At 42.1% G+C, this 26260-nt stretch overlaps 1 protein-coding gene across 5 annotated transcripts in view; it reads left to right on the top strand.

Moving 5' to 3' along the window:
* LOC126285420 (nicastrin) overlaps positions 1–26260 on the top strand; it is a 133913-nt gene that overhangs the window by 45026 nt on the left and 62627 nt on the right. For all 5 annotated transcript variants that reach the window (XM_049984787.1, XM_049984788.1, XM_049984786.1 and 2 more), the window contains exons 5-6: positions 4223–4465; positions 14140–14387. In XM_049984787.1, coding sequence (XP_049840744.1) covers positions 4223–4465; positions 14140–14387 — 491 coding nt within the window. The remainder of the gene's footprint in view (positions 1–4222; positions 4466–14139; positions 14388–26260) is intronic.

A 26260-nucleotide genomic window follows, 5' to 3' on the forward strand; every position in this document is an offset into this window, starting at 1 on the left:
GAAAACACACTAAACAAGAATATTACAGATTGGATAACCACAGTGACTGCATAGAAGCAATGGAAAAAACAGATGCCTATAAATATCTAGGATACAGACAAAAAATAGGAATAGATAATACAAATATTAAAGAAGAACTAAAAGAAAAGTATAGACAAAGACTAACAAAAATACTGAAAACAGAATTGACAGCAAGAAACAAGACAAAAGCTATAAATACTTATGCTATACCAATATTGACCTACTCATTTGGAGTAGTGAAATGGAGTAACACAGACCTAGAAGCACTCAATACACTTACACGATCACAATGCCACAAATATAGAATACATCACATACATTCAGCAACAGAAAGATTCACATTAAGCAGAAAGGAAGGAGGTAGGGGATTTATCGACATAAAAAAACCTACATTATGGACAGGTAGACAATTCAAGAAAATTCTTTCTAGAACGAGCAGAACTAGCAAAATACACAAAGCAATCACTCCTATAAATACATCGGCTACACCACTGCATTTTCATAACCACTTCTACAACCCTTTGGATCACATTACATCAACAGATACGAAGAAAGTAAATTGGAAAAAGAAAACACTATATGGCAAGCACCCGTATCATCTAACACAGCCACACATCGATCAAGACGCATCCAACACATGGCTAAGAAAAGGCAATATATACAGTGAGACGGAAGGATTCATGATTGCAATACAGGATCAAACAATAAACACCAGATATTACAGCAAGCATATTATTAAAGATCCCAATACCACAACAGATAAATGCAAACTTTGCAAACAACAAATAGAAACAGATCACATCACAAGCAGATGTACAATACTAGCAAATACAGAATACCCCAGAAGACATGACAATGTAGCAAAAATAATACATCAACAGCTTGCCTTACAACATAAACTTATAAAACAACACGTTCCCACATAAAAGTACAGGAGAATGATAAATACAAATTATACTGGAACAGAACCATTATAACAGATAAAACACCACCACATAACAAACCTGACATCATACTCACCAATAAAAAGAAGAAATTAACACAACTAATCGAAATATCCACACCCAATACAACAAATATACAAAAGAAAACAGGAGAAAAAAAATGAAAAATACATCCAACTGGCTGAGGAAGCCAAGGATATGTGGCATCAAGATAAGGTTAACATTATACCAATTATACTATCAACTACAGGAGTCATACCACACAATATCCACCAGTACATCAATGCAATACAGCTACATCCAAACTTATACAACTACAGAAATCCGTAATTATTGATACATGTTCAATTACCCGAAAGTTCCTAAATGCAATATAATATATACCGTACAGTTAAAAGGAAGTCACGCTTGATCAAGATCCGCATCACTTTCTACTTACGACCAGACATAACGTCTGAGATAAGAAAGAAATAATAATAATAATAATAATAATAATAATAATTATTATTATTATTATTATTATAAGAAGAAGAAGGTTTTTTAGCTACCTTCATACAGTACACAATACCTATCCTTCAGTATTACCTGTGAAATTGATAAGTACCATATGTTGTTGCTAATGAAAAGCAGTTGAATCTAACAAGAAAAGCAGTAGGATTCTTAAAGAAGTGGTGTCTTTGCTAAATGTGTAAGGCACCGATTTGCAGCGTTCTTGGATGTTTTATTTATTTAGCATCCAATAGATCGCACATGTGATATAGGATTTGTCATTTGATTACAACTAAACACATAACACCACATACACATAATAAATGGAGAAACATATACAAACAGTGAAACAAATTACATACATGTAGTACGTAAGTAGTGTACAAGAACTTATTACACAAAAACAAAAGTATGTGCTCATGATAAAAAATTATAGATCAGGAACTAAGCCTTATACACAAAACGTATTATGGATATTTAACACATTTTTCATAAGTACCAAAATTACGAAGTTGAAAACATAATTAAATTAGTTTCAATTAAAAAAAAAATAAGTACAGGTTTCAATCCACAGTCATGAGACAGGTATTCATTTACACTGTAGTAGCATTTTTCCATCAAGTATTTTTTTACCTCACACTTGAAATTATTTTTGCCTTTCAATTCTTTAATTTGAGATGGAAGTGCATTTAAAAGCTTTATTCCTAAGTGGCTAACATGTTTCTGACTTCTAATTTTTGCTACATAGGAAATGTGGAAGTCTTTACAATGTCTTGTATTGTGATCATGGTAGCTTGAGTTGGTTTGGAGATCGCAGTTATTTTTATTGATCATTTCCAGGCATAAAAATAAGGGTCTACAGTGAGTTTGTGGTGGGCTGTGTGTCATGGTATGAATAGCTCTTTTTTGCATAATAAAAATGTCATTTAGTCTTGACCTGGTTTTTCCCCAAAAACTTATGCCACAGCTTGCAACTGATTGGAAATAACTAAAGTACACCACTCTAATACATTCTTTGCTACATACCTTGGATATTGTTCTTAAGGCAAAACATGCTGGGCTAAGTTTCTGAGTAAGATATACACTGTGTTCATTCCAATTTAAATCGTGGTCAATTCGCATTCCCAGAAACTTTGTGGTGAACACTTTTTCTATTTGTTTGCTATCCAGCATAAGGCACATATTTTCCCCTTGGCACTTGCTTCCATACTGTATAAAGTTTGTTTTATTTGTATTTAATGTCAGCTTATTTGAATAAAACCATGACTGTATGTATGAGAGCATTTTTTTCTGTTGTACACAATGATTCTTTTATATCACTAATTATGATATTTGTGTCATCTGCAAGTAGTAGAATTTTGGCTGAGCTGTCTGGAGCCTGTATATCATTGATATAAATTATAAATAACAATGGGCCTAGAATGCTGCCCTGTGGAACACCTATTTCAATTTGTTTTGGTTCAGATATGAGTTTATAATTGTGAAGATTGTTGGATGATAAAGAAAGTGTGACAACAATTTTCTAGGAATAATGTGAATTGACAGTGGGTGGTCTTAGTTTTTAACAATTTCATTTACAGAAGTTGCATCTCTATAATGGTGTATATTTTGACTTGGTACACTGTGTAGAGGCTTTTTCGTCATATAGGATATATGGAATATGAATGAATGAAGTTGTGAGCTATAGTTTATAGTTTCAATGAGTAATGTTAAAAGATATGTGTGAGCTGATAGTTTCTTTTGTCAAGCTCACCTACTACTTTTTATGGTACAACCATTACACTCTGAAAATTCTTTGTTGTGAAGTTAAGGACTTCTGTGTTTTGCAAGCATCAATTGGCACTAGTTGTAGATGGAATGTGGCTGTACCAAGTACTAGACCACATTAGTTCCTGCAACAAAGGGGTTGAGTTCACCTTTTCAGTAGTCCAGTTTTGGTAATGGTACCCACATCATCATTTAGATTTTTTATTGTCCATTGCGATTGCATTGATTTTATTTTTTAATGTGTTATTTTGCTTTAACATAAATCATCCTCAGATCTGATTCTGTAAGTTACAAAAACAACCCGTTCATATCAGTGAAATTTAAATGCTGCATCCTATATAACCAGTACAGGCAGATCTGTCGATGTTTCATTTTGAACTGAAAGAGTTCATTTTAAAAAATAGTAGTACAATCAAGACAGGCAATATAAATATGTTTCACAACTTGTGATTGCAGATTTTCTTTAAGACATTATGTCAATTTTTGTAACAGCATATTTTTTCAAAAGTTCTCGTCTTAGCTGTCTCCCCTTATATTTTGTGTGTCGTCATTGAGCAAAGACACACAGAATTTCAATGCTGCAAATTAGTTCCTAATGATTGTGATACAGCTTATTGTAAAATGATAGTGTGCTTTCATACTGTTTTTTTAAACTCAGGTATGGTCTGTTCTCTAATCTCTCTAGTTGTACAATAACAAATACCTTTAATTGATTATTGTTTAAACAGTAGCTTCTCAATAGATTTACTCTATTGTAAAATTTGATTTTAGCAAATGATGAGAATTGGAAAATGGTAAGTGTCTTCATAAATTTTATACAGAGAAATAAAATGGTATGCACTACTCAAGACTTGCACTGACACAAAAATTAGCAATTTCCTGATGTGTATAAGTAACTTAACCTGTATGTGTGTTTGCTTAAGTTTTCATATGTAGTGCATATTCTATTTTTATCTCATTAAGCAAAATATTCACTAGAGATAAACTGTCTCCTTTTACAGTCCACGTGTGTGACGCTCTTATTGACCGTAACGTTTGGGTGAGCCTACCAGCTCTCTCACAAAATCGTCCAGATACCGCTTATGAAAACAGAACAGTCATCATGGTTTCAGCCCGAATGGATTCTACATCTATGTTTGACCAGGTGGTGCCAGGTGCAACAAGCCCAGTCACTGGTATAGTGGCACTGCTGGCCACGGCGCATGCCCTTTCCCAGGTCTTCCCCCAGGATGACACACAACAATGTGAGTGGAACTGTTTGTAACGCAGGCTTCAGTGTACCAGATTGCAGACATGCTTTCATATTCTTTGATAAAATAAAAGCAAGCGCATGTGGGCAAGTGCTATGTTTAGCACATTGGTGTAAAAATTCCAGCATAGTACTGGATTTGAATAAGGAAACACATTTTCTTGGCCATTCTTGAGTGGAATGCTTTTTCTGGTACAGGTGGTTCAAGATTAAGAAAATATTTTATTCTAGTTATTTAACTATATTAAAAAACTTTCTGGCAGAGTAAAACTTTGTGCCACACTGGGACTCGAACCTGGAACCTTTCCATTTTGTGACCAAGTGCTCACCAATTGCACTGTCTGAGCACGACTTGTGACCCCCTCTCGCAGCTTCCCTTCTCCCAAACATCACAGAAGCTCTTCTGCATATCTTCCATGACTGGAAGAAAGGATGTTGGGGAGAATTGGCTTAGCCACTGAAAGGGGACTGCTTCCAGAACGAATTTCCATTCTGCGGTGGACTGCGGTGTTTCTGAAACTTGAATGACCATTTAAAACTGTGTTTTGGGCAGGGCCCCAAACCTGGGACCTTTTATTTTTCGTCGACAAGTGCTGTATCGGCTGAGTAGCTGTCTGTGAAAAGCAGAGTCCTAGGTAAGAGTTCCAGTGTGGCAAACAATTTTAATCTGCCAGGTAGTTTCAAACTGATGCATATCCCGCTGCAGAGTGAAAATTCGATCTAGATTCTTGTATTCTGTCTAAAGCATAATTTCTCAAGCCTTTCAGTGCCATGCTTTTTTTTTAAGGAGCCAATTGAGAACTGCCTTGCAACTTTACTACAAATTGTAGCACTCTAACAATTAGGTTTAGTCATATCAGAAAGAAAATGTTCCTTAAAAAGCTATAAAATTGAGAGGCAGAAAGCACAATTTAATCATTACCAACTCTAGGTTTGAGAACTGTGAAAGACAGTGCACGTAACAGCAGCACAGGTAAACCAGATGACAAAATGTAAATCATTTCCAGAAGCATATATGGACTTTAACCATAATTTTAGTTGTGAAATGCAGATTAAAGATGAATAAATTCCATGAAGGTAAGATCTTGAGGAGATGGGGAACTAAATAAATTGGACAGTACCTGCATGTCCTTGGTAAATGCAAAGCCGTTGTTTCAAACATATCATAATATCAGCATTTTGATGTTGACTACTGTTTGAACGAATCTGGAGAAGATAAGATTTCCTCTGAATTATTATTATCGTTGGGAGTATCAACAATGGCAATACTATTCCACATTGGTATGTGGAATAGCCCTCATGAACCATGGACCTTGCTGTTTGGGTGGGGAGGCTTGCATGCCTCAGCGATACAGGTAGCTGAACAAAAGAGCAAACACAACAGAGGGGTATCTGTTGAGAGGCCAGACAAACATGTGATTCCAGAAGAGGAGCAGCAGCCTTTTCAGTACTTTAGGGCCAGCAGTCTGGATCTGATGTAGCATCAACCAAATAGGCCTGTTGTGCTGGTACTGCAAACAGCTGAAGGAAACGGGAAACTACAGCTGTAATTCTTCCCAAGGGCATGCAGCTCCACTGTATGGCTAAATGATGATGGCATCCTTTTGGGTAAAATATTTCGGAGGTAAAATGTTCTCCATTTGGATCTACGGCCAGGGACTATTCAGGAGGATGTTATCAGGAGAAACAAAACTGACATTCTACAAATTAGTGTGTGGAATGTCAGATCCTTTAATCAGGCAGGTAGTTTAGGAAAATTTAAAAACAGAAATGGAGATGAGAAAGTTACATATAGTGGGAGTTAGTGAAGTTTGGTGGCAGTAGTAACAGGACTTCTGGTCAGGCCAGTACAGGGTTATAAATACAAAATCAAATAGGGGTAATTCAGGAATAGGTTTAATAATGAATAAAAAATAGGAACGCAGATATGCTAGTATTAACAGCATAGTGAATGCATTATTGTAACCAAAATAGTGTAGCAGCACTCCTGTTGGAGATAGGAAAGTCAATATTTCTGTGCGTGCAAGTTACAGCCAGGAGCATTCCTGTTTACAGTGAGGTACGCTCACAAGCAGTTGCGAAGTAAGATAGAGGCCACAGAGGTGTATAACTGCCAGAAAAAGTACACACAGCAGTTTTTATGGTGAAAGTCAGAGGCAGAAGGGATGTAAGCCGCAGCAGTTACTCAGAGGTGAAGAGGCTTGTGGAGGATAGAGTAGCATGGAGAGGTGCGTCAAACCAGTCTTCAGACTGAAGAGCACAACAGCAATGTGGAATACATGAGATAAGCAAAATATCATGAAACCTCAGAAAAGAATGTAATATTCCTGCACACATAATGCAGGCACTGGCAAATCTGCTCCCTGCCGCCATTGGATAAGCAGCTGCAGCAGCAAGTCGTATACTCCTAGCTCACTCATTTGTTACATAGTTTAATTCTTAATTTCTTTGTGTGTTTTTGGTACTTGCATTGTTTAATTCATAAATTTCGGGCCTATTAGAGTATTTGAGAGTTGTAGCATCGCTTTTTAGTGCCTGAATAGTGTAAAATCGCGTAGTCTCCTTCCGCCACCGAGCAGTGTGTCAGCAGTGCGCAAGTAGCAGCATTACTGCATTTACTAGGCGGTCTTGTATTTTAATAACTGTTTAAATTTTGTGTCGATTTGTTTGCGCTCGCTGTAGATTAGTTCAGACGTTCTTTGCACAACAATTTTTAGCATGGATAGGGACTGCAACTGCTGTGTTCAGATGCAGGCTGAGTTGGCATCCCTTTGCTCCCAGCTTCAGGCAGTGTTGGCTTCGGTCACACAGCTTGATCCTATTGCCAATGGGCATCACTGTGGGTGTCCGGATGGGGGTTTGTCGGGGACAGCCAACTCGTCCCACGCATCCCCCGATCGGACTAAGGCTGTGGTTGCCCGGGATACTGCCCGCATTGAGGCTGGTCCCTCACCTGTGGTAGAGTGGGAGGTCGTCTCAAGGTGTGGCAGGGGGCGAAAGACATTTCGGAGGGCTGAACGGAAGGCCTCTCCAGTTTGTCTGACGAACCGGTTTCAGACTCTGTCTCAGGCTGATACAGATCTTCCACCTGACATGGCTGCTTGACCTGTTCGAGGTTGCCCCTCAGTCTGCAAGATCCGGGGGGTCGCAGGGGTGGGCTTACTGGTAGTTGGGAGCTCCAACGTCAGGCGCGTAATGGGGCCCCTTAGGGATATGGCAGCAAGAGAGGGGAACAAAACCCATGTGCACTCTGTGTGCATACAGGGAGGAGTCATTCCAGATGTGGAAAGGGTCCTTCCGGATGCCATGAAACGTACAGGGTGCACCCATCTGCAGGTGGTCGCTCATGTCGGCACCAATGATGTGTGTCGCTATGTATCGGAGGAAATTCTCTCTGGTTTCCGGCGGCTATCTGATTTGGTGAAGAGTGCCAGTGTCGCTAGCGGGATGAAAGCAGAGCTCACCATCTGCAGCATCATCGACAGGACTAACTGCGGACCTTTGGTACAGAGCCGAGTGGAGGGCCTGAATCAGAGGCCGAGACAGTTCTGTGACCGTGTCGGCTGCAGATTCCTCGACTTGTGTCATAGGGTGGTGGGGTTTCGGGTTCCGCTGGATAGGTCAGGAGTCCACTACACGCAACAAGCGGCTACACGGGTAGCAGGGATTGTGTGGAGTGGGCTGGGCGGTTTTTTAGGTTAGATGGCCTTGGGCAAGTACAGAAAGGGCAACAGCCTCAACGGGTGTGGGCCGAAGTCAGGACATGTGGGGACCAAGCAGCAATCGGTATTGTAATTGTAAACTGTTGAAGCTGCGTTAGTAAAGTACCGGAACTTCAAACGCTGATAGAAAGCACCAAAGCTGAAATCGTTATAGGTACAGAAAGCTGGCTGAAGCCAGAGATAAATTCTGCCGAAATTTTTACAAAGGTACAGACGGTGTTTAGAAAGGATAGATTGCATGCAACCAGTTGTGGAGTGTTCGTCGCTGTTAGTAGTAGTTTATCCTGTAGTGAAGTAGAAATGGATAGTTCCTTTGCTTTATTATGGGTGGAGGTTACACTCAACAACCGAGCTAGGTTAATAATTGGCTCCTTTTACCGACCTCCAGACTCAGCAGCATTAGTGGCAGAAAAAGAGAGAAAATTTGGAATACATTTCACACAAATTTTCTCAGCATGTTATAGTCTTAGATGGAGATTTCAATTTACTGGGACACTCAGATGTTTAGGACGGGTGGTAGAGACAGAGCATCGAGCGACAATATACTGAGTGCACTATCCAAAAATTACCTCGAGAAATTAAACAGTGAACCGACTCGTGGAGATAACATCTTGGACCTACTGATAACAAACAGACCCAAACTTTTCAACTCTGTATGTGCAGAACAGGGAGTCAGTGATCATAAGTCCTTTGCAGCATCCCTGAATATGGAATTTAATAGGAATATAAAAAAAGGGAGGCAGGTTTATCTGTTTTGCAAGAGTAATAGAAGGCAGATTTCAGACTACCTAACAGATCAAAACGAAAATTTCAGTTCCGACACTGACAATGTTGAGTGTTTATGGAAAAAGTTCAAGGCAATCGTAAAATGCTTTTTAGACAGGTATGTGCCGAGTAAAACTGTGAGGGACGGGAAAAACCCACCGTGGTACAACAACAAAGTTAGGAAACTACTGCGAAAGCAAAAAGAGCTTCACTCCAAGTTTAAACGCAGCCGAAACCTCTCAGACAAACAGAAGCTAAACAATGTCAAAGTTAGTGTAAGGAGGGCTATGCGTGAAGCGTTCAGTGAATTAAAAAGTAAAATTCTATGTACCGACTTGACAGAAAATCCTAGGAAGTTCTGGTCTTACGTTAAATCAGTAAATGGCTCGAAACAGCATATTCAGGCACTCCGGGATGATGTTGGCATTGAAACAGAGGATGACAGGCGTAAAGCTGAAATACTAAACACCTTTTTCCAAAGCTGTTTCACGGAGGAAGACCGCACTGCAGTTCCTTCTCTACATCTTTGCACAAACGAAAAAATGGCTGACATCGAAATAAGTGTCAAGGAATAGAAAAGCAACTGGAATCACTCAACAGAGGAAAGTCCACTGGACCTGACGGGATACCAATTTGATTCACACGGAGTACGCGAAAGAACTTGCCCCCTTCTAGCAGCCATGTATCGCAAGTCTCTAGAGGAACGGAAGGTTCCAAATGATTGGAAAAGAGCACAGGTAGTCCCAGTCTTCAAGAAGGGTTGTCGAGCAGATGCGCAAAACTATAGACCTATATCTGTGACATCGATCTGTTGTAGAATTTTAGAACATGTTTTTTGCTCCAGTATCATGTTGTTTTTGAAAACCCAGAATCTACTCTGTAGGAATCAACATGGATTCTGGAAACAGTGATCGTGTGAGACCCAACTCGCTTTATTTGTTCATGAGACCCAGAAAATATTAGATACAGGCTCCCAGGTAGATGCCATTTTCCTTGACTTCTGGAAGGCATTCGATACAGTGCCGCACTGTTGCCTGATAAACAAAGTAAGAGCCTACGGAATATCAGACCAGCTGTCTGGCTGGATTGAAGAGTTTTTAGCAAACAGAACACAGCATGTTGTTATCAATGGAGAGACGTCTACAGACATTAAAGTAACCTCTGGCGTGCCACAGGGGAGTGTTATGGGACCATTGCTTTTCACAATATGTATAAATGACCTAGTAGATAGTGTCGGAAGTTCCATGCGGCTTTTCGCGGATGATGCTGTAGTATACACAGAAGTTGCAGCATTAGAAAATTGTAGCTAAATGCAGGAAGATCTGCAGCGGATAGGCATTTGGTGCAGGAAGTGGCAACTGACCCTTAACATAGACAAATGTAATGTATTGCGAATACATAGAAAGAAGGATCATTTATTGTATGATTATATGATAGCGCAACAAACACTGGTAGCAGTTACTCCTGTAAAATATCTGGGACTATGCGTGCGGAACGATTTGAAGTGGAATGATCATATAAAATTAATTGTTGGTAAGGCAGGTACCAGGTTGAGATTCATTGGGAGAGTCCTTAGAAAATGTAGTCCATCAACAAAGAAAGTGGCTTACAAAACACTCGTTCGACCTATACTTGAGTATTTCTCATCAGTGTGGGATCCGTACCAGATCGGGTTGACGGAGGAGATAGAGAAGATCCAAAGTAGAGCAGCGCGTTTCGTCACAGGGTTATTCGCTAACCGTGATAGCATTACGGAGATGTTTAGCAAACTCAAGTGGCAGACTCTGCAAGAGAGGCGCTCTGCATCGCGGTGTAGCTTGCTCGCCACTTTTCGAGAGGGTGCGTTTCTGGATGAGGTATCGAATATATTGCTTCCCCCTGCTTATACCTCCTGAGGACATCACGAATGTAAAATTAGAGATATTAGAGTGCGCACGGAGGCTTTCAGACAGTCGTTCTTCCCGCGAACCATACGAGACTGGAACAGGAAAGGGAGGTAATGACAGTGGCACGTAAAGGGCCCTCCGCCACACACTGTTGGGTGGCTTGCGGAGTATAAATGTAGATGTAGATGAATGTTACTGAAACGTTAGTTAACTAAGGCTTAGTTTCAAAACACTGACACAAAGTATATACTGAAAGATGGAATGACTAGTAGCAGCCAACCTTGTTGGGATCATTAATTTTGGTTCCAGAGAAACATAGGAACAGCAACACCATCTCTTTTTGACAATGTTGACTGGAATACACTATTTGAAATTCTGAAGTTACCAGGGATAAAATATAGAGAGTGAAAGATTGCCTACAAGTTTTACTGGAGCCAGATTGCAATTCAAGTTAAAGGCCGTGAAATAAAAACAGTAGTTGAAATGGGTGGTGGTCTGTCACAGAAGATCAGCCAAACAGAATGGATTGTGCCTTTCAATGAGGCTATAAAGTGAACACCAGAAAAAATAAAACAGATTAATGATATGTAATGGATGTCCACCGACTTCAGGAGAATGCTGCTGCTGCTGCTGCTGCTGCTGCTGCTGCTGAGTCCCATTGAAAAACAATCCCATTGTTGTCCTGTTGGCCTCCATGCCGTACGTGGTGCGTGCACTGCCTGCCACAGTTGTTGCTCTTGATACTGGGCTTGTGGTCCCACCGCTAGTAGAACTCTGACACTGACAATATATTGCACTTGAAGACACTCTTTGAAAGATTATTGTGTTTTGATATGACGTAGTATGGGGTTCCACATTGTGGTAATAGGGAAACCTTTTCTTTATGAATCAAATTACCTGCCAATCTAATTTCAGTTGCCTCTTTATAAATGCTGGCCAAAAATCTAGGTGTATAGGCAACTATCAAAATCTTGTCAAATTTCATCACGTGCTCCTTGATGAAACAGTATTCTGTTATCTCCAGTTTTTCACGCGCTCTTGTGGGGCCAGCCTGAGTATTCGAAGATAGTCTCTGAGTGTAATACATCACTGACTTCAGTGCCACTGGCCCAGTCTTGGGCACAGCAACTGTGGTGGGTAGTGCAACCATTGTTTATGGTATGGAGGCCTATATAGGACAACTGTTTGCAGCCTTAGCATCAGTTTTCAGTGGAACTTGGCAGCAGCAACTGCTGTGTTCTCCCAAAGATCACAGAAATTGCTGAAATATCATGTCGTGTTGATTTTAGAATCCAGCGACAAACTCAAGAATTATTATACTGAGAAAGCCCATGAAGGCACAAGAGACTATAAGATTTTGAAATGTGGGGTTATAGAATTACATTGAAAGTTAGAGGGATAGAATAAGTAACTAATGAAGAAGCATTGCAACTGCTTGTGGATAAAAGAGCTTTGTGAAACAACTTTACTAAAAGGAGGAGCCTATTGACATATACCACAAGGCATCAAGGAATCATCAGGTTAGTAATGTAAGTTTCTTTTGTGAAGTGTGGATGGGGGGAGGGGAAGGGGTAAAATGGTAGACAATATGAGGATGTGACTATAGTAAACACGAGCAGGTTGCAGTAGTTTCACAGAGATGAGGAGGCTTCCATAAGATAGCGTGGAGAGCTGCACCAAACTAGCCTTGAAATTGAAGACCACAAAACGAACTACAACAGTATGTACTATATAAGACCAAACAAATTTTTGAATGTAAAAGCATTAAATATGTCACAGTACTAAGTGAGTTTTAATGTTTCACCTTTATAAGTCCTCACTTGAACATCTTTTGCTTAAGTTGTGTATTTTAATAATAACCGCTTCATATATTGTAGAGGTTTAGCTTTCTAGTTTATAATGATGTCGCAAATTGATAATTGTACGGAATAGAAAATCAAAACAGAGGTGAAATATGGACTCAGCGCCTCATCATCCCCAATCCCAAACAAGGAAAAATAAGAATTAAAGGAGTATTAAGCTATTACTTAAAACTGGTAATAAATTGCTGTTGATGTAAACAAGCTACCTACCATATACCTTAAATGTTTTCTTACCTTAACTTTTATACGTGTTTCCTTGTGGTGCCACTTGGTGAGCAGCTATCCAGTTTCTCATCCCATCTGGTAAGTCTCCCATGATGTGGTGCACTGGGGGACTTTTCCATGTCTCTTCCCATTTCCTAAACCTCAGCAGTCCTTTTCCTCCATTGTCTTCCTTCCCCTTTTACCCCTGCCAGGAGGAGGAGCCACTTGTTCCAAAATCTTGCACATTTCCTTACCTTCTCTGTGTGTTTTCTCCAGCTGCCATTTGCTGAGCTAAACCTTTTATCTATACAATTATATTCTATATATAAAAAACAAAGATGCTTTAACTTAGCAAACGAGAAAGCACTGGTATGTTGATAGAAACAAAATAAAAAACACACACAAATATTCAAACTTTCGCAACCCATGCTTGCTTCATCAGGAAAGAGGGAAGGAGAGGGAAAGACAAAATGATGTGGGTTTTAAGGGAGAGGGTAAGGAGTCATTCCAATCTCGGGAGTGGAAAGACTTACCTTAGAGGGAAAAAAGGAGAGATAGCACGCGCGCACACACACACACACACACACACACACACACACACACACACACACACACACACCTGCACGCATACAGACATAGGCAGACATCTTTGTTTTTTATATATTTGTTTTTCCCATGTGGAATGTTTCCCTCTATTATATTCATGTCAATTATATTCTATTTTATATTCGGAAATACCCGCACGTGCTATGTGGATTTTGATGATCCTACTTAATAAATATGATCTAAATACACATTGAATTCCCATCATGTGAGTCAGTATGTATCTATAAATTTACAAAAAAATTTAAAAGCCTTGAGTTAGAAAAATAAGTGCTTAGGAATTAAGGTTCTGCTCTCCAGAAAATTGCCCAAAGAGAATTAAAGTGAATGCTGGTTCTTACTGTAAAATTGTTACAAGGTTTCATACAACTTGTTAAATGATACAACAAAATGTAAATTTAACTGTTTAGGTTGATGCTTCAACTAAATAAACTACTAAAAATGATCTATTTTTTTTCCATGAAGGAAAAAAACCAAATTCCTCAGTAAACTTTTTTCCCTTCAGAACAAAATTGATATAGGTGCTCAGGCAACCAATGTATGCTTTGGCTTTCACTGCAGTATATGTTTTGTTCAAAACAATTGTAAAATGAGTTACAATTACCACATTGCTTTGCTTCTGTCTAGCGAGCACTGTTCTTTTCACACTGCTGCATGGTGAATCACACGACTACATCGGATCCCAGCGTCTCTTGTGGGATATGCTGCACGGACAGTTTCCACATCCTTCAAATGCCGATATTGATGATCCTGTACACCTGCTGTACCCAAACCATCTAAAGCTCTTTGTTGAACTGAGTCAGCTTTCCAACAGGCAGCAACATCTCACTTTCCACCCAGCAAGCAGTGCAAATTACATCAGGGCTCATGCTCCAGTAAGTATATGTTCTTTTATTATCTTGTTTAAACCTATGCAGTTTGTAGTCACAGTTTGTATTGAAATTGCTCACTTTGAGAATAAAATTATTAAAAGTTGTCTGTGCACAGTATAACTATGAAATGTTACACAAGTGGGCCTTCTAAGAAAAAATAGGTAGGTTCTAATTTGGAAGAGGATGGACATCAACAATCTGCCACCACCTGTGCTACATGTCAGAGAAGTGGATGAGTATTAAGATGAAATGTTTGATGCTGAACAACCTTTTAGTCACCTACAACATCAAAGCCATATTATCGTCACTCAGTGATGTTGGGCTATTCCTGAGAGAACTTTTGATTCTTAGGGATCGCGTGGGACCAAAATAGAACTCAATAATTCCACTGAAAATGCTCCTGAAGAGGATCACTGACAAAAATGCTTGCGCATCTCTCTCTCTCTCTCTCTCTCTCTCTCTCTCTCTCTCACACACACACACACACACACACACACACACACACACACACACATACACCAGAGGGAGAGAGAGAGAGACTTAGTAAGCTAGGATAGGCAGTCCAACTGAGGAAACAATATATAAACAGTCAGTAAAATTAATAGAGCGTACATCACATTCAAAACTGTGTTCATAGTAATGAGCAGGAGTGGACATTTGAGAAATATGGGATGTTGACTGCCACTTTCAAAATATTTCCTGTGACATCCAGTTTACATGCTGTTCTTTGTATTTCAGCTGTAAAATTTCTTCACACATGGTTACATCATTTTGATTAAACTAGTCTCAAAATTTTCGGTTTTCAAAGTAATCTTGGCATCAGAAAAAATGTTGTACAAACAGCATAGTTCTCTTTCAAATTTAATTTCTTTTCCTTATCCTCTTGTTTGATGTGACACGGCCTACCGTGAATTCCTCACCTGCGTCAACCTCTTCATCTCATAGTAGCACTTACAACCTACGTCCTCAATTATAAGTTGGATGTATTTCACTCTGTCTTCCTGTACAGTATTTGCCTACTATAGTGCCCTCTATAACCATGGAAGTCATTCCCTAGTGTCTTAACAGATGTCCTATGATCCTGCCTTCTCCTTGCCAGTGTTTTCCACATATTCCGTTCCTCTCCAATTCTGCGCCGAATCTCCTCATTCCTTACCTTATCAGGCCACCTAATTTTCAACATTTGTCTGTAGCACCACACCTCAAATCCCCCGTGCGGGTTCGGGGGTTAGAATAGGCCCGCGGTATTCCTGCCTGTCGTAAGAGGCGACTAAAAGGAGTCCCTCCCCCTCAAGGGGGTAGTTAGCGCCTGCGTCCGGAGACGGACGGTTTCACGACCTATATTTGCGTTCATTTTGGTTTTTCACTTCTTCTGGTTTCTTCCTTCCTTTGGTTGGTTCCTTTCTTTGTTCTTCTCCATCTCACTGTCTTCCTTACTCTTCTCTTTGCCTTCTTCTCCTTGCCTTCTCTGGTCTCCGCCTCGGGGTTTGAGACAGTCTGTCCTTTCTTTCTCTCTCTCCTTTCTTTTTCCTCTTCTTCCTTCCTCCCTGTGCGTGCCTGAAGGCCGACCCACGCGTTCGCACGCGTAGCCGGTGACGGGGTAACTCGTAATTCCCCGCCCTGGGTAGACAAGTTAGGCACGCACGTACCCCCTGGTAAAGGCCAGGCCCAGCGAGGGGAGGCCTGAGCTGACACCTTCCGACCATGCCGGTGTGAACAATCACCTAAGGCGGGAGTGCCCTCTGAGAGGGCCCCGACAAGGAAGGAGCGCGCCATCGGAGACGCTGGCAATCATGGGGATTCCTCCGCAATGGATTTCTCTTCTTCTTCTTCTTCTTCTTCTTCTTCTCTCTCGACTTCTGCCCACAAACGGAAACTTGACCAGCCACCAGTGACAAAAGTACTACCACCTGCCCTACAGTTCCTCGTAGTTTCTCGATCTGAGGATGGAAAGGATTTTTCCTCTGTCAACCCTTTCGTTATCCAGAAGGGCGTAGATGCCATAGCCGAATCTGTCAAGTCTTGTACCAGGTTGCGTAATGGTACCTTGTTACTAGAAACTGAGAGCGCCTTTCAGGCACAAAAACTGCTTCGGGCCACACTCCTGTACACGTTCCCTGTCCGGGTGGAGGCTCACCGCACTTTGAATTTGTCTCGTGGTGTGGTATATACTAGATCACTCGAAGGATTGACTGACGAGGAGATTCAGTCTTTCCTCGCTGAGCAGGGCGTGACGGCTGTCCATAGGATCATGAAAAAGATCAACAATGACCTTGTACCGACTCGGACACTTTCTTGACCTTTGATAGTGTTCAGATGCCGTCGCGCATCAAACCGGGCTACGAGGTTATTTCTGTTCGCCCCTATGTCCCGACACCTACGCCATGCTACCAGTGTCAGCGTTTTAATCACACTTGCCAGTCTTGTTCCAATGCGGCTACATGTGTGAGTTGTGGCAGGGATGCCCATAAGGGTGACTGTCCATCTCCGTCTCCTCGTTGTGTGAACTGTCACGGTGACCATGCAGCGTCCTCCCGTAACTGTCCCATTTACAAGGAAGAATGCTGTATCCAAGAAATTTGGGTCAAAGAGAAAGTCTCCAACTCGGCTGCTCGCAAGCTATTCGCTAGTAGGAAGCCCACATTGCTCCCAGCGGGGAAGTACAGTACTGTCCTTGCCTCTCCTCGGACTACCAGGGAGGTGGCGACACAGACATGCGATCTGACCTTCAGCACTACGGTCGTCCGTTTGGCCAGTGCTAAGATCGTCCGGTCGACGTCTCCTCTTCCTCTCGTCGCCCCTCCGACACAAGCACCTTTATCAGCTTCTGCCAGGACGAAGACCCAGAAGTCAGATGCATGGGCCTTCAAGAAGGAACCGTATCGCGCAGACCTTCTACATACCTCGAACCCTCAGCCATCGACCAATCCTTCCACAAAACGGCCTTCCAAGAAGGCTCATAGGAAGCACAGTTCTCCTTCCCCACCACAGCGCATTTCTCCTCCTGCGCCACCCAGCGGTTGCCGCCCCAGGCCGTCATCCGTTTCGCCTGGCCGCACCGCTGGTAGCCGAACATCTGGCTGTTCACCAGCAGAGGAAGCTCCCCCTCCCGGCCATCTTCACAAGATGGCCAATGAACCTATAGAAGAAATGGACGATGACTGTCCGCCTCCTGCTAGAGGCGGCAGTGCTCGCACTCAGCGGCCTTCGAGATGACCCCTTCTTGCATCTTCTTCTTCTCACAATGGCACTTATTCACTGGAATATTTGTACCATTCGCTCCAACCGAGAGGACTTGAAATTGCTGCTCCGCTTGCACCGTCCGCTCGTCGTAGCCCTCCAGGAAACGAAGCTACCCCCAATGCTATCAAATTGCCTTGGTACACTACACCTCTGTGAGCTTTGACTTACCTCCTGTGGCAGGTATTCCGGCTCGTGGAGGGGTTATGTTGCTGGTTCGGGATGATATCTACTATGATCCCATCACATTGCACACCGGCCTGCAGGCAGTTGCCGTCCGCATTACTCTCCCCACTTTTACATTTTCCATTTGTACCGTTTACTCTCCATCGTCGTCTGCCATTACCAGGGCAGACATACTGCAACTTATTGCTCAGCTCCCTGCACCATTTTTGTTAACTGGAGACTTCAATGCTCACCATCCTCTTTGGGGCTCTCTAGCATCCTGTCCGAGGGGCTCCCTGTTAGCAGACGTTTTCAAGCAGCTCAATCTTGTCTGTCTCAATACTGGTGCCCCTACTTTCCTTTCAGACACCTCTCACACCTATTCCCATTTAGACCTCTCTGTATGTACTACCCAACTTGCACGCCGGTTTGAATGGTATGAGCTTTTTGATACATATTCAAGTGACCACTTCCCGTGTGTTATCCATCTCCTGCATCATACCCCCTCTCCGTGCTCAACATCTCCAAAGCAGACTGGGGGCTCTTCTCTTCCAGGACGACCTTTCAGGATCAAACCTTCACAAGCTGCGATAGTCAGGCTGCACACCTCACGGAAGTCATTCTCACTGCTGCTGAATATTCCATCCCTCACACTACTTCTTCTCCACACCGCATACCAGTTCCCTGGTGGACCGCAGCATGTAGAGACGCCTTACGTGCTCATCAACGTGCTTTACGCACCTTTAAACACCACCCTACAGTGGCGAATTGTATCAATTATAAACGATTACGTGCGCAGTGTCGTCGTATTTTTAAAGAAAGCAAGAATGCCAGCTGGACTGCTTTCACAAGCACCTTCAACATTTTTACTCCTTCTTCTGTTGTCTGGGGTAGCCTGCGCCGGCTATCTGGCACTAAGGTCCACTCATCAGTTTCTTGCTTGACTGTCGCGAATGACGTCCTTGTGGCCCCTGAGGATGTCTCCAATGCCTTCGGCCGCTTTTTCGCAGAGGTTTCGAGCTCCACTCGTTACCCCCCTGCCTTCCTCCCCCGAAAACAGGCAGAGGAGGCTCGGCCACCTAATTTCCGCTCCTCGAATTGTGAAAACTACAATGCCCCATTCACCATGCGGGAACTCGAAAATGCACTTGCCCGGTCACGGTCCTCCGCTCCGGGGCCTGATTCTATTCATATTCAGATGCTGAAGAACCTTTCTCCTGCGGGTAAAGGTTTCCTTCTTCATACTTCCAATCGCATCTGGATTGAGGGACATGTTCCCGCATTCTGGCGCGAGTCTATTGTTGTACCGATTCCTAAGCCGGGGAAGGACAAGCACTTGCCTTCCAGTTATCTACCCATCTCGCTCACCAGCTGTGTCTGTAAGGTGATGGAGTGAATGGTTAACTCTCGTTTGGTTTGGCTGCTCGAATCTCGACGCCTACTTACCAATGTACGATGTGGATTTCGTAGGCGCCGCTCTGCTGTTGACCATCTAGTTACCTTGTCGACCTTCATTATGAATAACTTCTTGCAGAAGTGCCCGACCGCGGCTGTGTTCTTTGATTTGGAGAAGGCTTACGACACCTGTTGGAGGGCGGTCATTCTCCGCACCATACATACATGGGGCTTTCGCTGTCGCCTCCCTCTTTTTATTCGTTCCTTTTTAATGGATCGACAGTTCAGGGTACGTGTGGGTTCTGTCCTGTCAGACACCTTTCGCCAGGAGAATGGGGTGCCACAGGGCTCCATTTTGAGCGTCGCTCTCTTCGCCATAGCGATCAATCCAATAATGGATTGCCTCCCAGATGATGTATCAGGCTCCCTTTCCGTGGACGATTTTACCATCTATTGCAGCGCGCAGCGTACATGTTTCCTGGAGCGCTGTCTTCAGCGTTCTCTTGACTGTCTTTACTCCTGGAGTGTCGCCAGTGGCTTCCGTTTTTCTGCCGAGAAAACGGTCTGTATTAACTTCTGGCGCTACAAAGAGTTTCTCCCACCGTCCTTACGACTCGGCCCCATTGCTCTCCCATTCGTGGAGACAACAAAATTTTTAGGTCTTACATTTGACAGGAAACTTAGTTGGTCTCCACATGTGATATTTGGCTGCCCGTTGTACCCGTTCTTTAAATGTCCGTGTTCTCAGTGGCATGTCGTGGGGAGCGGATCGAACCATCCTACTTCACCTATATCGGTCGATCGTCCGCTCCAAGCTGGATTATGGGTGCTTTGTATACTCCTCTGGTCCTCTGCTCGGCCATCCATCTTACGCCACCTCAACTCCATACAACATCGGGGTTTACGGCTTGCGATCGGAGTGTTTTATACTAGTCCCGTCGAGAGTCTTCATGCTGAAGCCGGTATATTGCCACTCACCTACCGGCGCGATATACTGCTTTGTCGTTACGCCTGTCGGCTACTGTCAGTGCCCGACCACCCATTGTATCATTCCTTTTTTGACGACTCTCTCGACCGTCAATACGGGTTGTATGTCTCTGCCCTGCTACCCCCTGGAGTTCGCTTTCGTTGCCTCCTTCAACACCTTGATTTTTCACTCCCTGCAACCTTTAGAGTGGACGAGAGCCACACGCCACCTTGGCTCCAGGCTGAGGTTCGCGTTCACCTTGACCTCCGCTCGCTCCCAAAGGAGGTTACCCCCGGTTCGGTATACCACTTCAGTTTTGTCGAACTTCGTTCGAAGTTCATTAATATGACCTTCATTTATACAGATGGCTCTAAGACCAATGACGGGGTCGGGTGTTCTTTTATTGTCGGGGCACAAAGTTTCAAATACCGGCTACATGGCCTATGTTCGGTCTTCACAGCTGAGCTCTTTGCCCTCTACCAGGCTGTTCTTTACATCTGCCGCCACCGAAATTCTGCTTATGTCATCTGCTCAGATTCTCTGAGCGCCATCCAGAGCCTCAGTGATCCGTATCCGGTTCACCCTTTCATGCACCGGATCCAACGCTCTCTTCAGCAGCTGGTGGACGACGGGTCTCCAGTTAGCTTTATGTGGGTTCCTGGCCATGTTGGTATCCCTGGGAACGAAGCTGCAGATTCCGCGGCCAAGGCTGCGGTCCTCCAGCCTTGGACAGCTTCTTGTTGTGTCCCTTCATCAGATTGTAGCACGGTCATTTGTCGGCGCATTTTATCGCTGTGGCATGCCGATTGGGCTGCACTTAGGGACAACAAGCTTTGGGCCTTGAAACCTCTTCCCGCAGCTTGGACGTCCTCCTCACGTCCTTCTCGGTGGGAGGAGGTTGTTTTGGCCCGGCTATGAATTGGACACTGCCAGTTCAGCCATCGCCATCTGCTGAAGGCAGCGCCGGTGCCGTTCTGTCCATGTGGGCAATTGCTGACGGTCCGCCACATTTTTACGTCCTGTCTGGATTTTACTGCGCTGCGTCTTGATCTTGGCCTGCCATGTACTCTGGATGCCATTTTAGCGGATGACCCAGAAGCTGCTGCTCGCGTTCTCTTGACACACCTGTCTAAGGACGTTTGATTATGCTGTAGTTTTTTAATCCTATGCCTGTTAATACATCTTTTATAGTGTTGTCCCTTTTAGTTGCTGTTTTTTAACCTTGTGCCTCGCGGTACATTCCTAAATTAGTCAGGGAGCTAATGACCATTGTAGTTGTGCGCCCTAAAACCACAAAAAAAAAAAAAAAATCTCAAATGCTTCGATTCTCTTCTGTTTCTGTTTTTCCCACAGTCCATGTTTCACTACCACACAACGCTGTGCTCCAAACGTACATCCTCAGAAATTTCTTCCTCAAATGAAGGCCTATGTTTCATACTAGGAGACCACTCTTAGCAGGAATGTCCTTTTTACCAGGGCTAGTCTGCTTTTGATGTCCTCCTTGCTCCATCCGTCATTGATTATTTTATTGTCTAGGTAACAGAATTCCTCAAATTCCTCTACATCGTGAACATCAATTCTGATGTGAAGTTTCTCACTGTTCTCATTTCTGCTACTTCTCATTACTTTCATCTTCCTTCGATTTACTGTCACTCCATATTCCTCACACATTAGACTGTTCATTTCATTCAGCAGATCACACAATTCCTGTTCACTTTCACACTGGATAACAATGTCATCAGCAAATCATCTCACTGATATCCTTCCACATTGAATTTTGATCCCATTCCTGAATTTTTCTTTTATTTCTATCATTGTTTTGTTGATGTACAGATTCAACAGTAAGAGTGAAAGACTCCAGCCCTTTCTTACACACTTTTCAATCCAAGTACTTTGTTCTTGGTCATACACTCTAATTGCTCCTTCTCGGCTCTTTCCCTATAGTTTATTCCTATTTTTCTCAGAATTTTGAACATCTTGCATCGTTTTACATTCTCGAACACTTTTTCCAGGTCGACTAATCCAATGAACATGTCTTGATTTTTCTTTAGTCTTGCTTCCATTATCAACTACCGAGCGAGGTGGTGCAGTGGTTAGACACTGGACTCGCATTCGGGAGGACGACAGTTCAATCCCGCGTCCGGGCATCCTGATTTACGTTTTCCATGATTTCCCTAAATCGCTCCAGACAAATGCCGGGATGGTTCCTTTCAAAGGGCACGGCCGACTTCCTTCCCCTTCCTTCCCTAATCCAATGAGACCGATGACCTCACTGTCTGGTCTCCTGCCCCAAACCAACCAACCAACCAACCATTATCAACTGCAACATCAGAATTGACTCCCTGGTGCCTTTACCTTTCTTAAAGCCAAACTGATTGTCATTTAACACATTCACAATTTTCTTTTCCATTCTTCTGTATATTATACTTGTGAGCAACTTGGATGTATCAGCTGGTAAGCTGATTGTGTGATAATTCTCGCATGTTTCAGCTCTTACAGTCTTCAGAATTGTGTGGATGATATTTTTCTGAAAGTCAGGTTGTATGTCCCCAGACTCATACAGTCTACACACCAATGTAAATAATCATTTTGTTACCAATTTCCTCAATGATTTTAGAAATTCTGAAGAAATGTTGTCTATTTCTTCTGCCTTATTTGATCTTCAGTCTTCCTCTCATAAATTCTGGTTCTAATGCTGGATCACCTCTCTCTTCCAAATTGACTCCCGTTTCTTCCTCTATCAGATTATACAAGTCTTCTCTCTCATAGAGGCCTCCAATGTACTCTATCCACCTATCTGCTCTCTCCTCTGCATTTAACAGGGAGTTCCCGTTGCACTTTTAATGTTACCAACTGTAATGTTCCCTCTTTCTATTTATTTAGGTTTGATTTGTTTGATTGTTATTCTTTATTTCTATTATTCGGAATCTTTTTTTATTAAATTGAGCCTGAAACTTACGTAATAAATACTTCGCGTGAAGTACGATTTGCAGCATAAACAAAAATTAATTTCGGAAATGTAATCCACTGAATATTAAAAGTAAAGCTTTTGAACAACGCGCGTGACTGACTAGATACATTCAGAGGGTACGTACATTCGCGTGCGAGTGGTTGCGGTCTGATGAGAAATTTTCATTGTGAAATAATTTCGTCGTAACACACTCGACATTCAGAGTAGAGGCACGTACGTTCTATCATTCCCCGTGGCCTGGGTAAAAGAATGGCAATTATTTAAATCTAAGAGTATTTGTTTTGCATCGGACTAGTATTTTTATAAGAAAAAGAAGATTGCAGGTTCTGAATGTCTCGGCAAAACGAATCGGAAGTAATTTTAGCGGCCACGAAAGGAAAGTAGTGAGCACAATCACGTACCTCTATTGTTGAGCAGCGCCGTTTTGAAGATCTTCGGTTCCATCTAAAACTCGCCTTCTCTGCTTAACATAAATACTCCATAGGCATGGGAATAAGGCTTGTTGTGCGATGAAAATAATATAAAACACATCTTGCGTCTTTTAACTCATTCATTTACCACACACACACACACACACACACACACACACACACTAGTAATTAGACAGTACGACATCCCACCAGCCCATCAGAACAAAAAGTAGTCGTTCATACAAGAAATAAAAAACGAAGGGCGAAATTGTTTCTATGTCTCTCAAAGATAAAAAGTTTACCAGATATTTCTCTGGTGTGTCACTGGAACAATTTTTCAGCACCTCTGCGATTAAATCACAATATTTTCAGTTCCTTTACACAACTTTGATTTTTGTGTTGCCATAGGTTGTTTTAACTTTCCTGTATGATGTGTGTGTCCTTCTAACAATCATTTCTTTTTCAATTTCTCCACATTTTTGATGCAGCCATTTTGCCTTAGCTTCCCTGCACTTCCTGTTTATTTCATTCCTGAGTGACTTGTATTTCTGTATTCCTGAATTTCCCTGAACATTTTTGTACTTCCTTCTTTCATCGACAAACTGAAGTATTTTTTCAATTACCCATGGTTTCTTCGCAATTACTTCCTTTGTGTGAATGTTTTTCTTTCCAACTTCTGAGATTGCCATTTTTAGAGATCTCCATTTCTCCTCAATTCTACTGTCTACTGACCTGTGCCTCATTGCTGTATCTATAGCCTTAGCATAACTCATGATTCCTTAGTACTACCATGCCCCACTTCTTTGCATATTGATTCTTCCTGATTAATCTCTTAAACTTCAGCCTACCTGTCATCACTAGTAAATTGTGATCCAAGTCTATATCTGCTCCTGGGAATGCCTTACAATCTAGTATCTGACTTTGGAATCTCTGCCTTACCATGACGTAATCTAACTGAAATCTTCCCATATCTCCTGTATATTGCCTCTTGTGATTCGTGACCAGAGTATTCACTATTATTAGCTGAAATTTATTTCAGAACTCAGTTACTCGTTCTCCTCTCTCATTCTGTGTTCAAAGCTCATATAATCCTTCAACCTTTCCTTCTACTCCTTCCCCTAAAACTTCATTCCAGTCCCCCGTGACTATTGGTCTCTTCCACCAAATCAGTCAACCCCCATGACTATTAGATTTTCATCTCCCTTTACATATTTTATTACCCTTTCAACATCCTCATATACTTTCTCTGCCTCTTCATATTCAGTTTGTGACATAGTCCTGTATATCTGAACTACCATTATTGGTGTTGGTTTGCTGTCAGTTCTGATAAAGAGCAACCCTATCACTGCACTGTTCACTGTAACACACTCTCTGCCCTACCTTCATATTAATAACTAATCCTACTTCTGTTATACTATTTTCTGCTGCTGTTGGTATTACCCTAACTCATATGACTATAAATCTGTGTCTTCTTTCCAATTAACTTCACTGACCACTACTATATTTAGATTTAGCCTTTGCATTTCCCTTTTCAAATTTTCTAGCTTCCCTACCACATTCAAACTTCTAACATTCCATGTTATCCTTTTGTTGGTTATTCGTTCGTTCTCTCATGGTCACCTTTGCCTTGTTAGTCCCCTCCCGCAGATCTGACTGGGGGACTATTCCGGAATCTTTTGCCACTGGAGAGATCATCATGACACTTTCCTCAGTTATAGATCACATGTTCTGTGGATACATATTATGTGTCTTTAATGCAGCGGTTTTCATTGCCTTCTGCATGCTCATGCCATTGACCATTGCTGGTTGTTCTGCCCTTATGGGCAGTTTCCCGCGCCAAGGACAATAGAGTGCCCTGAATTCCCATCTGCTCCTCCACCCTGTTTGACAAGGCCATTGGCTGACTGAGGGTGACTTCTTATGCCGAAAGTCTTTGATCACTAATGCTGATTATTAATCAAAATCTAAGCAGTGGTAGGTTTCAAACCTGATTATGTTTTGATTACTAATCAAAGATCCTACCCATAGACCATGAGTGCATATACACATATATTATTTCAAGGTCATTGTAGCCTATGAGACTTGGTTGAGTGAAAAAATTCTGTATCACCTCTTTCTCCCTGAGTGCATTAAAAACCACTCAACAGAGGGTCATATTCATAATAAAGAATCTGTTGCAATATGCAGACTAACAGCTATGCACAGTATGTCATCGACTCCTTGAACCTACCTGCAGTACATATATAAAAGCATAGTTTACATCACAGAAGGTAGTGAAGAGTGGATCACAAATGCTAGTGTACACAGCCACAACACGCTGAGGAGGAACGAAATCTGAAGTGTGCCTCACCAACTGATAATTCTTAACAAAGCACCTCGGTACTCAGTTATTGAGTTACTTTGAAGTATGCATAAAAACCTGCATGATAGTATACATAACACTAACTTTTTAAAGAAACTCAAAGACTATCTGGTGGAAAAGGAATTTTACAGTGTTAGAGAGTACCTATTAAATTCAGTTAAGATTTATTGTCATATATAATCAATTGTGATAGACTGTGTAATTGGAATGACTGCTCTTCATGAGGTAAGTGATAGTGTTCTCCATCTTTGACTTGTCCTGTGTTGCACACTCATTTACTATGCACTATGTAATCCTGCTGTATTTAATAAAATTCACTTTGGTTCAGTTCAATCTCTCCAGTACTCCAAGGGGACCCTCTTTCAC

Source organism: Schistocerca gregaria, chromosome 8 (assembly GCF_023897955.1).
Source record: "Schistocerca gregaria isolate iqSchGreg1 chromosome 8, iqSchGreg1.2, whole genome shotgun sequence".
Classification (NCBI taxonomy): domain Eukaryota; kingdom Metazoa; phylum Arthropoda; class Insecta; order Orthoptera; family Acrididae; genus Schistocerca; species Schistocerca gregaria.